This window comes from Acanthochromis polyacanthus, chromosome 14 (genome assembly GCF_021347895.1).
Source record: "Acanthochromis polyacanthus isolate Apoly-LR-REF ecotype Palm Island chromosome 14, KAUST_Apoly_ChrSc, whole genome shotgun sequence".
Lineage (NCBI taxonomy): Eukaryota > Metazoa > Chordata > Actinopteri > Pomacentridae > Acanthochromis > Acanthochromis polyacanthus.
In genome coordinates, this window is record NC_067126.1 from 24326105 (window position 1) to 24338442 (window position 12338).

Below are 12338 nucleotides of genomic sequence, written 5' to 3' on the forward strand. Positions count from 1 at the left end.
GGGGGCCAGGGAGGATGTGATCCCTCACCATAACAGCTTTCACTCCACTCCAATAATGCTGTTTAATCTGGAGGCTACACCCAAGGAACTGACATGCCTCACAGACACAGTGGAAACCTTGACTGGCACTTCAACCCTCAGTGATGACAAAAACCCTGTCTGCTTAAGAAGCTATTACTCCACCTGATTGGTAATCATGACATGGAGTGGGGCATAAATCCCTCCGACTGCAGCTGGTTAAGATAGAGGTCTTTGAAAGGAACGCAGTGATTAGGTGACCTTGGATGGAGCATAGAAAAGGGGCCAGGCGAGGGGAGGCTCGAGGGGTGGTGGTGGTGCTGTACTTTTCTATTATTGGCAGTATAATGACACATTCTCATGCAAATGAAATTCACATAGGGTACAGTCTGACCAGTGAAGAGTTCAGAGCCCTTCAATGCAATGAACAATTTCTTAGAGGAGTATTCATTACTGCTCTCCTCAATGGTGTTGTCAGCCTCAGACATGATGCATTTTATTTGTACATACTGAGAAGCCATATGTTCATCCTGTTTGTCCAGTTCATTCATCACTGTAGCCCTAATAAGCAGGTTTACTGCTTCACTTCCTCAGTCAAATACAATTTAAAGAAAGACTGGAGAGCAAAATCTCCAAAAATCTTAAATGAGCACACTGTCAAGGCTTTTAAATAAAATCTACTCCACTAGGACTTAAGGATATAATGTACTGAATATTCAAGTACAATTTTGGTACTGGATATATATTTTTTCTTTACTTAGTTCTGCAGGATTGCAAACCTATTATCTTGCATAGATTTATGCCTTTGAAGTACAATAGATCAATCTGCTTACTTATTCATGCTTGGTATATATGCAATTTTTCTATGTCTGCGCTTGAAATGTGATGGCAAAGAGGGTAATTGTGGTTAAAAATAAGATTCTCTTCACTTTATTTTCCCTCTTTGCTACGTAAAACCTGTAAGATGATTTTTCAAACTTTAAGCTAGATATGAAATTGCAAGTTTTAGTAATTTATCCTGAGAACTTTGCTGTTTCTGGCTCTTTAAACAGTTCCTGGTTGGGAATTTGAAGCAGGAAGTGCGGTAACATATTTATTTTTTCATTTCAGAAATGTTTCTTGTGGTGGGACATGTGCTAAGTGCCAAGCTGACTATTCAAGAGGTTTGATATGTTACCAAATAATTGTCAATGTCAATGAAGTACTTGCAGTTACAGACAGGCATGGATTCCTTAAGTGGAATCAGAAATAGAGTCTCAACGCTATTAGCAAACACAAAATCCTCTGGTATTAGAAATATGCAATTGTAAAAATCTATCCTATTTATAGTGTTCTACTAGTACAACACTCAAAACGGTGATACACATCTTCTATGATGCTTTTAAATGTATAGATGGATATTAGTTTTGATGCATGCATACTGTACCAACAAGCAAACCAAGTAAACCCCTGTCAATCATAAGGAGTCGCATGCTGTTCTTCAGAACAAGGTGAATAGCAGCTAGCAGGGTAAACAAAGTGATTGTGAGCTGCGTGAAAGAAGAATCAAAATGACAGTCATGAACACATGTAACCGCGGTGTGCCATACACATCTTGAAACACTAAGTGTCTCCTTGTTGTCAGAAGCGCTTTGATCAATCCTTGTAATTGCCTGTGTGTATATTATCGAGCATCTGCATTTTGAGTTGGAGCTATGCGAGAAAAAATATACATTGTCATTCCCAAACTCTGTAATGGAAAATGCAAATAAAATAAGAACCAGGATGAAAACAACTGGTGACAATATTATTCCTGTAAGCCCTTAAAATTTGAGAGATTATTTCTTACTGTCACTTGCATCTACTGACATATTAATCCATCTTGTAATTATTTCTTAAATATGGTTCAGACCACTGTTAATTAGTCACACTTATCTTTTATCTTTGTTTTGAGCTACACACTTACTGGACTCCTCAATCAGATCATGAGTGAATGAACTTAGTTTATGAACAGCATTAAATGTCCTTAAATCTCCATATATGATAATATAGGACACCCAGTACCTGGAGAACACCCATGTATCCACAGGGAGAACATGCAAACTCCATGCAGAAAGAGCCCAGGCCGGTATGCAAACCGGGGTTGTTATACCTGCAAGGTGACAGTGCTAACCACCAAGCCCCTAATATAGGACATCATTTTTCATATTTGGTAGCCATAGTCACACTACAACTGAACTCTATTAGGTGAATTCCACTGGTGTAAAAAAGACATCATGTGCTGAAACTGGGATTCTTCCAGTTGGACAACATGTTTGAGGCTTAATGTGAAGAAAATGGATGAAAATTGAGGGAAAAATGTACTCACTTAACCATCACATCACATGGACTAGCTGTCCACGTTGACCTCTATTTTTTTTTGCCAGGAAAGCTCAGACCCTCCACAGTCTTGACAATTACCTCTTATGGCTGAATTAGAAGCTGTAATCCGGCTTTAGATTGTGTGGTTTGTTGCAGTTTTCACAATGTCGATGAATGGTTTTAGCAAAAAGGTTGTAGGAGCCATAGAATGTCCAGTACATCCCACCTAATATCCCCCATCCTGCAGTTACTGTATGGTCACCTTATTACAAGAACAGGCTTTCATCCAGGAGCAAATATTTGTGTCACAGACAATAAATGCATCGGAATCGCACGTTCAAAACACCAGATTGTTCCAGTTAGTTCACCTGGTAAAACAGAAAACCAGCTGGCCCAGGATTAAACAGGAAAATAGCTTTTACTTATAGCTGTTGCATTTGTGAGTTTAAGGTGTTCAGTCCCAGCTTAGACACTCAGCCATAATGAGACTGGGAATCAACAGAAAAGAGGAAAACAATCACAGATTTAATAAGAATGATTGACGTGAAAATGAAAAATCTTCTGTACTTTTATTAAAGTGGACAAGATGAAAAGTAAAGATGCTTTTAAGGATCCATTTGACTTGCAAAGTCCTAATGCTGTTCAAGCGATAACTTAATTGTCACAACTTGGTAAACAAAAATCCCTCATATAATGTTGGCATAATTCCTGTAGTATAGTTGTTTCCTTGTGAATGCTGTGTGCTGTAATGTATTCCCCTACATGTGGAATAAAAGGGTAGTAAAGAGCACACAGCTTAAGATCAGTCTCATGAATCATTCATTGTTTACTGGTGCGGGGATTTATGCCAAGAAGCAGGAGGGCATTCTACGATTGTCTTCTGAAACTTTTCATGTGGTGCTCCCTTTTAATAATTTGTTGACATGCCCCTGCAGTTGTTGAGAAAATAAAAGTGACCTCACTTTATGGTGAAGGTCAGGCAGTATCTAATGAAGGCCCCAAAGCCTTACAGCATTGATTTCTCACTCATTCCATGGCTAGAATGCAGAGTTGCTCAGCATTGCCATGGGGGATGGCTGCAGGTACAAGCTGGTGTTTCCTGGAGCCAGTTATGTTAGACCTCAGATTCTGTAAGACAATTACTCCACTCTCTTAGTACATCGTTATTTTCTTCCTCTCCTTTTTTTCTTGCACAGCTCTGTATCTTGAATTGACTCACTGATTTCTAGTAAATCTTTTTTTTTTCCCCACCCTAAAATACACCCCCGAAACTTCTAGGATTCAGGAGGAAGAGACAGACTGCTGCAGAACTGATGCACAAGTGTAACCGTGGGCAAACGTCCGCAAGTGTTGTGACATTCTGCAATTGCTCATCTGCGAGCGGAGTCACGGTACTCTGTAGTCTTCATATGCTGATCAGAGTTGACGTGGATGGCATTTAAGTCTAAATAGCACATGGCGCATGCCACTTCTAGAGAAATGCTTGTAATAAAGATTCATTATGCAGGTGTGGGGCATCATTGAGATGCATCACACTACTGTGCGTCTTTTGGCAGATTAAAGATATGAAGATTAAGGGAGAGAAGGCATTATACTGTTGTTATACTTAATAACCTGCTTAGTTTGGCTCATAGCCCTCTGCTCATCCATAATGCATACGACCTGCAGCTGGCCAGGACACCAAGTCTGCTCTGACAGCATGAGAGAGTTTAAACATCAGTAATCTATGTGCATGTATGTGGATGGAGGTGGTTTTTTGGTGTGTGTGTTTACATAGTGATGTACACTAATAAGCCAACACATCAGAAGCATCTGGCTTAATATACCCCACCAGCCTCAGCCAGTTCAGGCTTGGACTCGGCAAGATCTTTGTCCTCTGGTATTTAGTACTAAGACATTAGCAGCAGATCCTTTCAGTCCTCTAAGTTGTAAGTTTGAGTTGCCACAGATCAGAATTGTTCCAGTGCAGCCACCTTGACCCTGCATCCAGCTCAAGGTTTCTCACTTCTATAAGCAGGTAATCACGACTGCTGACAGGGAGCACCTGACAAAGCCTGCTGCTTTGGAGATACTCCAGCACAGTCGTCTGGTCATTATGATCTGGCCTCGGTCAAAGTCACTCAGGTCTCTACATCTGCCGTTTCCTGCCTCATGCAACACTTAAAATGAAACAGGCTGTTCACTTAAGATCCAGTGTGTTCCAGATCATTGCATGTGCTGTTGTTACGAGGTAATCCGTGGTATTCACTGCATCTGTGAGTGGCTATATTGGTTTGGCTTATGAGAGTATTTTAACCTTTTGCTTAACTAGATGTTGCACAGTTAATATATCTTTAAGTAGAATATTCCATCAAATCATATTTCTTTTTTCTTGCACATTTCCATGTGGTTTTCAGACATAGCCTAGCCCTATTTTTGCTTTTCTCCCACATTGGCTGCTGGGTGACCTTGAGCTTCCTGAATGCAACACAGGTCAAATGGACTATCACGGCCCTGTCAAGTTCATACACTGCTTCCACTGTAGTGCAGGGAAAGTTGGATGAGTTGCAAATGGCTTCTATAAGAAGCAGCGTCTTCACTAAGGAATATTCTCAGATCTGCTTTTTTAAGCTGTGCAACAAAGCTGATGTTTAATGTACCTCTTTCAGCTGCACTGCTGCTTTTACAATGCAGGTTTTGTTTGAATAGGCCTGTGGCTTAGGACTTATCCAATGCACCATATTGTGAACTGTGCGTCTGATGCAGTTCAAGGGATTGCAAGGTCTTAGTGGTTTGTAGCTTAGCTCATTGGTGTGTAATATTGTTTAGAAAGATAAATGAAGACCTAAAGTCTCCTGTAATTCAGAGTTTAACAAGACTGAGCAAATAGACTGTGGATGACTTACTGCAAAATTCAAGATGGAGAGATTTGACGTGGTGTCTGAGAGTTTGTATTACAGCACACCGGACATGCTTAGTAAGTGGCTCAACACTTTAGAACTCATACTTCGTCTCAGCAAAAACTCGATGAAAATATATGCTGCGAAGAATGCTGGCGGGTCTTGCTTCTGCAGATTTGCAAACCGTCTTCCATGTCTGCGTGCCTCCAAATACCTCTTTGTTCTTCTGAAAATCTGGCACATTTCAAAGGCTCAATGGCTTTAATGAGCCACAATGTTGAGCCAGCGGTGGCTGTTGGATGTCAGGAATGAAGCTCATGATAATGTGCCCATCTGAGTGCCACTGTGTGTCACCACTGTTATGGTAATGGGACCAGTTTGGGTGTTTTTCCACTTATAGGAGGCGTCTGCTGCCATTTTTATTTAAAAAATTCTATTCCTGTCCTCACTACTGCTTTGATGTCTGTATGGACTTAACTGTAAAGCATATAGTGCTGTGTAATGCTACACCTTTATATTGCTTTCTAATGCAAATTCAGTTGTATATGGAAGCGGAACAAAAGAACAACTGAGTGGTTACTTTCTTTCAGTTGCGTGTTTGTCCCACTACTGTCCCCCAACAGCTGCAGGGCCGGAGCAGCCTGTCAAGGAGAGGCTGTTTGGTAAAGAAGAAGGGAGAGATGAATTGACATAAGAGGTCATTTGCTTTGCTCATATTTGCCCCCTTAGCTTTGAAGATGAAGTGGCACGAAAGGAGGTGGAATATCAGTAGGTAACTGGACTGCTCTGAGGGCCAGGGACAGTTTCTTTCATGGCTTCCCTCTCTTGCTGTGGAAATGGCCCCTTCTTGTCACCAGTCTTCTACTTTTCAATGGTAATCAATTCAGCTTTAAAGGTGTAGGAGACTTTCCTTTCGAGGCTTCAGCAAACTGAGCGTGCCTTGGTCAACCTCAGGCCCAACATGTCTTGCTATTTTGTGTAAATAGCTGTAGTTGGCACACTTAGCTCTTACATAGTTCAGTTCTTCTGTGTGTACATTAGTTATGTGTTTTAAAGATGCAGTGTTTTTTGAAATAATTTAATTCTGACGTAAAATGAAATATAAAGCAATTGTTTTGGGCATTCATGTCTCAGTATTTTGCCACCGAACAGTCAAATTATTTGCAGTCCATCATGTCCTGTGCAGTGCTGTATTAACATTTAATGCATGTGACATTTTCTATATAGATGACATCATGTTTTGCCCAAGACCACAATGCTGTTTTGCATGATAATGGTTGAAGAGAGCTTATATGTGACTGCAGCCAAGAATCTTGTTTTAGCAAAAAGTAGTGTGTGCTGCCATTTTGAAGTTAACAGTGTTCTGAGAAATATTTGGTAAGACATTTTTTTTTTTTTTTTAATTTCATAGTGGAACTGTTCCACTGTTTAAAAGCAAATGAATGCTGATGGGCCAAATCCTCATGCAGAAGATTACCTTGAGAGACCTTCTTTATCCTGCTCAACATGCATATTTATTTATTTATTTTTTAAGTGCGAAGGCTTTTAGGAATTTTAGGAATGTTCCTCCTTTAAAACCTGAAAAAAAAAAAGTCTATGAATATTTCAAAGGGACCTTGATTTAAATTGTAAGATTTCAGATATATTGCATCAGTGGGAATAGAAGAGGCAGGATGGATGAGATGTTTGACCTTTTCAGATTTGTCCCTGGGTAGTGAATTTGCTGGAGGGCGCCGGGGCAGGGAGCAGTGGTGCGTTGAATTATCACTCCCACTGTTGAAACGCGACAGACCTGATCTCCCACTTGCTCCACTCCCACCACTAATGGGTTAGGAACACACTGGGAAAAAGATGGAGATACAGAGAGTGAGTAGGTGGGGGGCCTTGAGCCTGTCTGATTGTCTGTGGGTTAAGCTTAGAAGCAAATTACCGTTTTTGCCCGATGCTGAGGAGAAGTAGCGGCAGGTCACGTTGTGGTGTCAGATCTTAAACAAAAGCATGTGTCATTCTATAGTGTGATCAAGCTGAGTATGTGACAGCTACCGGCAGGAAGCATGTCAACACTTTGATGGATGTTTGCTATGCTGAAAGGCTATGATGACTCTTTAGTTGACTGGGCTTTCACCGAAGTCCCCCTGTTCCACCATGAAATGAAAGCACAACACCAAGGAGGCAAAAAGATAAGAATGAACTTGCCAAACTGCTTTGTAATAGTTTGCCATGCGAAGGACATCATGTCTTCGTTAGAGGAGAGTAGCTGTCGGAACCACAATGCCTGGGCAGCACTTTTCTTTTTTATCTGGAGAAAATGTGTGGCCACTTCTGATAAAGAAATGTGGGTATCAAAAGACATGCCACTGACTGAAGGATGGCACTGTACTGATTGTCAGCCTGTAAAAAAAAATGCACACACGGTATGGAGCTGTAGCTGCTTGAAAGATCAATTTTATCTATTGATGTTGATTATTATGCTTAGAACAGTGCCTTTTCAACCATACTGCATGTAATTTTAAAGAGAGTCCATTCACAGTCATCTCTTTTCCACTCACGCTACAGTTCAGGTGCACATCCAGAACATGTTTTTTCTGGTCAAACATGCAATGTGCCTGCACAGTTCCATCACCTCATGCCGCATCTTTTCTGTCTCCTTCTCCACTCCTCTCCTCATGCCATCCAGAAGCCATCTTGTGTGACGTAGGGGAGTTTCACTGTCACAGCCATGAAACCTGCATCCCTGAGGCCTGGCTCTGTGATGGTGAGCCCGACTGCCCTGACGACTCGGACGAAACCGATCACGTTTGTAAGTCACCCATTCCATCCATTTCTCACTAATGCAAACTGTCATATGGAATTCCACCATAACAGCGATTCTCACCTTGACAGCGTACAGACTCGCAGTAACATGAGCTAAGTGATATTCCACCAGAAAGGTAACCTTTTAATATCCCCCTCCCCCCCTCAGGCTTAAACACTCTTAGAAGTCTGTGGTTTTCCCTGTCACAGAAAACAGCTGCTGTGGTCATTTAGAAAACATGAAACTCACAGCTTCTTTGTAGCTGCCTTCAAAGAACATTAGAAACAAAGCAAGACTTTGGTTAAACTAAGAATATACTTGGCATCCCGCTGAACACTATGGACATTTTCTTAGTTGCATATCCTGTCTGGAAAAAGTCAGAATGGTAGTGTTTTGTATCCAGTGTAAATTTAGGCTGCCAACTGCTGCTCTTTGTGCTGACAGAAGCTACATAATACCATCTTTAAATCCTGCAGCGAATAAGTGTTTAATATTCAGATTTTACACAAAATATCACTTGGCAATGTCAGGACTTCAGTGCCTTCGAGGGTTTTCTCTGGCAGCTGTGATTTCCTACCCCAGCCTTGCACGCTGTGTGATGTGCCAATACTAAATAAGAATATGTAAGCGTCTGTTGCCGTATATGTGATAAAGCGGTCACACATATGAGGCCTGTATCCTCTGTATACATTGGTATAGGTATTGTCCTTTCTTGGGGCAACACAGTTTAAGTGTCTGGTGATAACTTCTGTGGGAACACTACAGTTTCAAATTATGTCACTATCACCTGGAATGGTCCCTCTGCTGTCCTTTATATGGAATTAAATTATAGGGCCTGTACATTCTTATAGAAAAGCATTTAACGCACAGGCCAACTGACCAGAGCCCCTTATTTTATGCAGTGAATAACAATCTAAAAGAACAACTTTATACTTCAATTTAGCAAAAACAAACAAAAAAATCCCCTGTGCATTACTGATAATGCTTTGTTACCTTGGGAATAAGTGAAAATGCTACATCATACTATTCTGCTGCCTTCACATAAACCTTTATTTGACCTCCGCATCAGAACCTGTTGCTACATGTACACAAAATAGATTTCCTTTGAAACAGAGCAGCAATTTCGGATTATCGTGAGCTAAGTGAGCCTTTATAAATCTTGACACGATTGCCACTGTCACACAATCACAAAGCCCCCCCAAAAGGCAACAAAATCGAATTATTAACATTCAGCACAGGTTCCTCATTAGTGTCAGTCAGTTACTGGGGATAGTTGTTTTTTTTTGGCCGTGGCATCTGTGCATAAATTGTCCACAGTGCATGATAATTAATAATATCCTAACATACAAGAGGTCATATATCAAGTAGGCTACTTGTGCTTGGCTGGGTTTGTTGCAGAAAAACACAGGACTCGCCGCTTATGTCAAAATTATATAATTACACTCCCCAGCTGTTAGCATGTTCACAGCTGCTTGCATGCTCTCTAATGTATGAATGTAATAACATGGTGGTCTGTGGAGTGCGTTTCCCAGCCTATGAGCCAGCTGAGAGTAAAGAACACAACACTGTGACCCAAGGCAGAAGTCAGGACGTATAGAGAGGAGATGGAGAGATGGATAGTGTTTCCTCAAGACTACAAAAGCAAAAGCATGTTGTGCCAAGTCTTGCTGCGCCGTTTCCCTCAGGTTGTTTATTGATAAAGTGCAAGTTTTGCTCATCGCTACATATATCAGTCTACCTTTCATATTTTGCACTTGGCTTATTGCCTTTATTTCTCTTGTTACTCCACATGCATCGTATCTCGTGCGCCAACGTAATTCCCATGAAAGATTGTGTAGGAGTGTTTAGAGTGAGTTCTCTTTTCGAAGAGGCAACCATTTCACACATGGACTTTTTTTTGTTTGTTTGTTTCCAGTTTTATTCTGCTCAACCTTTGAAAACTGCTGCAAAGTGCCTTGTGGGGAGAGCACATTCTAACTTTTACTCTGAAAAATAGCTGCAGTTAATTTGTTGTTAACCAGACAGCCTGGTACAAGTGGGTGATATGGGATTTCAGATGCAGGGAAGGTCTAATGAAACGTACTATCCAGTTGCATTATGGGATAGGTAGGTTCAAGTGTGTTTGGCACTTGACCTACGCTAGGGACTTAGAATGTCTCAACCTCTCCTGCTCGTGAGTCTCACAAGTCTGTAATGTGAAAACACTAGAAAACAAATGCTGTCGATCACCAGATTCCCACCTGAAAAACAAGTAATAGATGTGACGTGAGTGTGTTACTTTATGTGAAACTGGACACACTGAGGCCCGTTGGCTGATCCCAGAAGACCCCCGATATCCTTTCTGATTGCGTTCTCCGTCACCTATGATCTTTCACTCTCCCTGTGTGAAGACTATTTTAAATACAATAGATATACCATAGCCTCCACACAGTTGCTCTGGGCCAAGTCACGTAATCTCCAAAAGGCAATTAATTATCACTTCGATTAATGTTGGCACCATTTTATTTACAATGCCTGCAGAAAGAAGACCTTGCATATTCATCTAAGGAAATTGGCGCAGCTCATTATCATGGATTATGTTTTGATAGAAAGGGGAATTAGATCAGCTTTGCCCTACAAACAGAAGAATGGATCAGGATGTACTCTGCCTCCTTAAATGATAGCAAAGACTGCAATAACCTGTGAAAAAAAAGATCTTTCATAAAGGAGGATGTTCACTGAACTGAAATAAAAGCACAGGAAATTCAGTGTTGTGTGCAACCATCAGTGCTTTGATTTGACTGGGGTTATTTTGGGCATCATAAAGAGGAGTTTATTATTTTAAGAAAAAGAGGAAGATAATGTATTAGCCCCCTGTTGTCTGGATTTATAAAAATACTGGTGCCACTGATGGCCTCTCTCTTCCCTGCTCTGGCTCGGTCAGGGAAATGTAATCACTGCATCTTCAGGGCTTGTGAGGTGGAGGAAAGGGAAGGTGGCCTTCGATTGCAATACCTAGAGACTAAAAAGGATGCACCAGCTTATCCGCACAGCCACAGGTCTCACGGGACTGGACGGGCTGAAGACAGTTATTGAGGGAGCCGAGGAAAAAATCTGCCTTCAGGAATGGTCTAAGAAAACCGAGCAAAAGGACAATTCTCCACTTGTGTAGCCGTTCAAACAAATGCATTCTGCGTCGTAAACGGTCAAACCTTTGCTTTCACATAGCTTCTTGAGTGGTGATTAACGCTGACAGTCTAACAAAGAATGTGGTTATCACACTGCTAATTTGTGAATCATGTTTAGAAGGAACTATAATTGTCAAGATTTGCTGTTAATTGTCCATTTGTGACGTAGTGTTACAATCATTCCCTTTCTGTAAATGTATTTTCCTGCGTCATTCTATAAAAACGTAGCTCTCTCCCTGTGTTGATGCTACATGCTTGCAAACAGTGTCTTAGAACATAAATCCTTCATGAATCCTTCAGGAAAGGATTTCATGGACGTTTGGCTCGTCTTAGTAGTGCTGCCACGAGGAGCTTTGTGAGTGTGGTGGACATGGAGACTGGTGAATCCTCTGATTGAATTGTCACTCCCGAAGGAAAAGACAATAAAAGGGGTCAGTGGCTGACTTCAAGAACGTGGTCACAGAAGCTGTGTTTCATGGCTATAGCTTGGCTCGACCCAATCAACACTGATGTTGATCTCAGTGTCCTCGAGGCACATGGGAGGGGAGCTGTTCAAAGACAGCTCTCTCAGGGGTTCCTCCACTCATTCCCCTTTGACGACAGGGGGAGGGCATGTCTCCCCATGCCATCCTCCACAGTCCTCCCGCTCTGTGTACTGAGTTCATAAGTATCCTACAGAGAGCTTGGAAAAAAAGCTGTGGAAAAAAGTAATAAGGGATAAAGAAAATGTCTTCCATGATCCAACACAGTGTGCATCATATTTATCTCATCGTTACACTGCGAAGTACCATTTATGTAAGTCTTGTATGGCTTGGGCCACGTAATACATCTTGTCATCTTTATAGCATCTTTATTCTACATTTGAGAGGTGTGTCATAGTATAGTTGCAAATATGGTGAGTAACTTGCCTCCATGTTGTCTTTTGATATTCAGCTCCTTTTTTTTGCCCTGTTCAAATACATAACAATACAACTGCTTTCAATGATTAGTCTCGACACATGGCAGCTTGTGTATTGATTGCAAAGGAGGCAAAATTCCTTCCATTACAACATATCGTTATTTCCACTCTCGTCTACAAGCTATTGACAAAGTAAAGCATTCAACAAGGTGAATAGCAAGGCATTTTTTATGAGGCGTTAG

The 12338-nt window shown here is 41.2% G+C and overlaps 1 protein-coding gene across 4 annotated transcripts in view; it reads left to right on the forward strand.

Moving 5' to 3' along the window:
- Positions 1–12338, forward strand: part of lrp1bb (low density lipoprotein receptor-related protein 1Bb) — a 270427-nt gene that overhangs the window by 63039 nt on the left and 195050 nt on the right. For 3 of the 4 annotated variants that reach the window (XM_051958593.1, XM_051958591.1, XM_051958592.1), the window contains exon 2: positions 7915–8037. The exons of the other annotated variant lie outside the window; for it this stretch is intronic. In XM_051958593.1, the coding sequence (XP_051814553.1) occupies positions 7915–8037 (123 nt within the window). The remainder of the gene's footprint in view (positions 1–7914; positions 8038–12338) is intronic. 4 annotated transcript variants of the gene reach the window in all.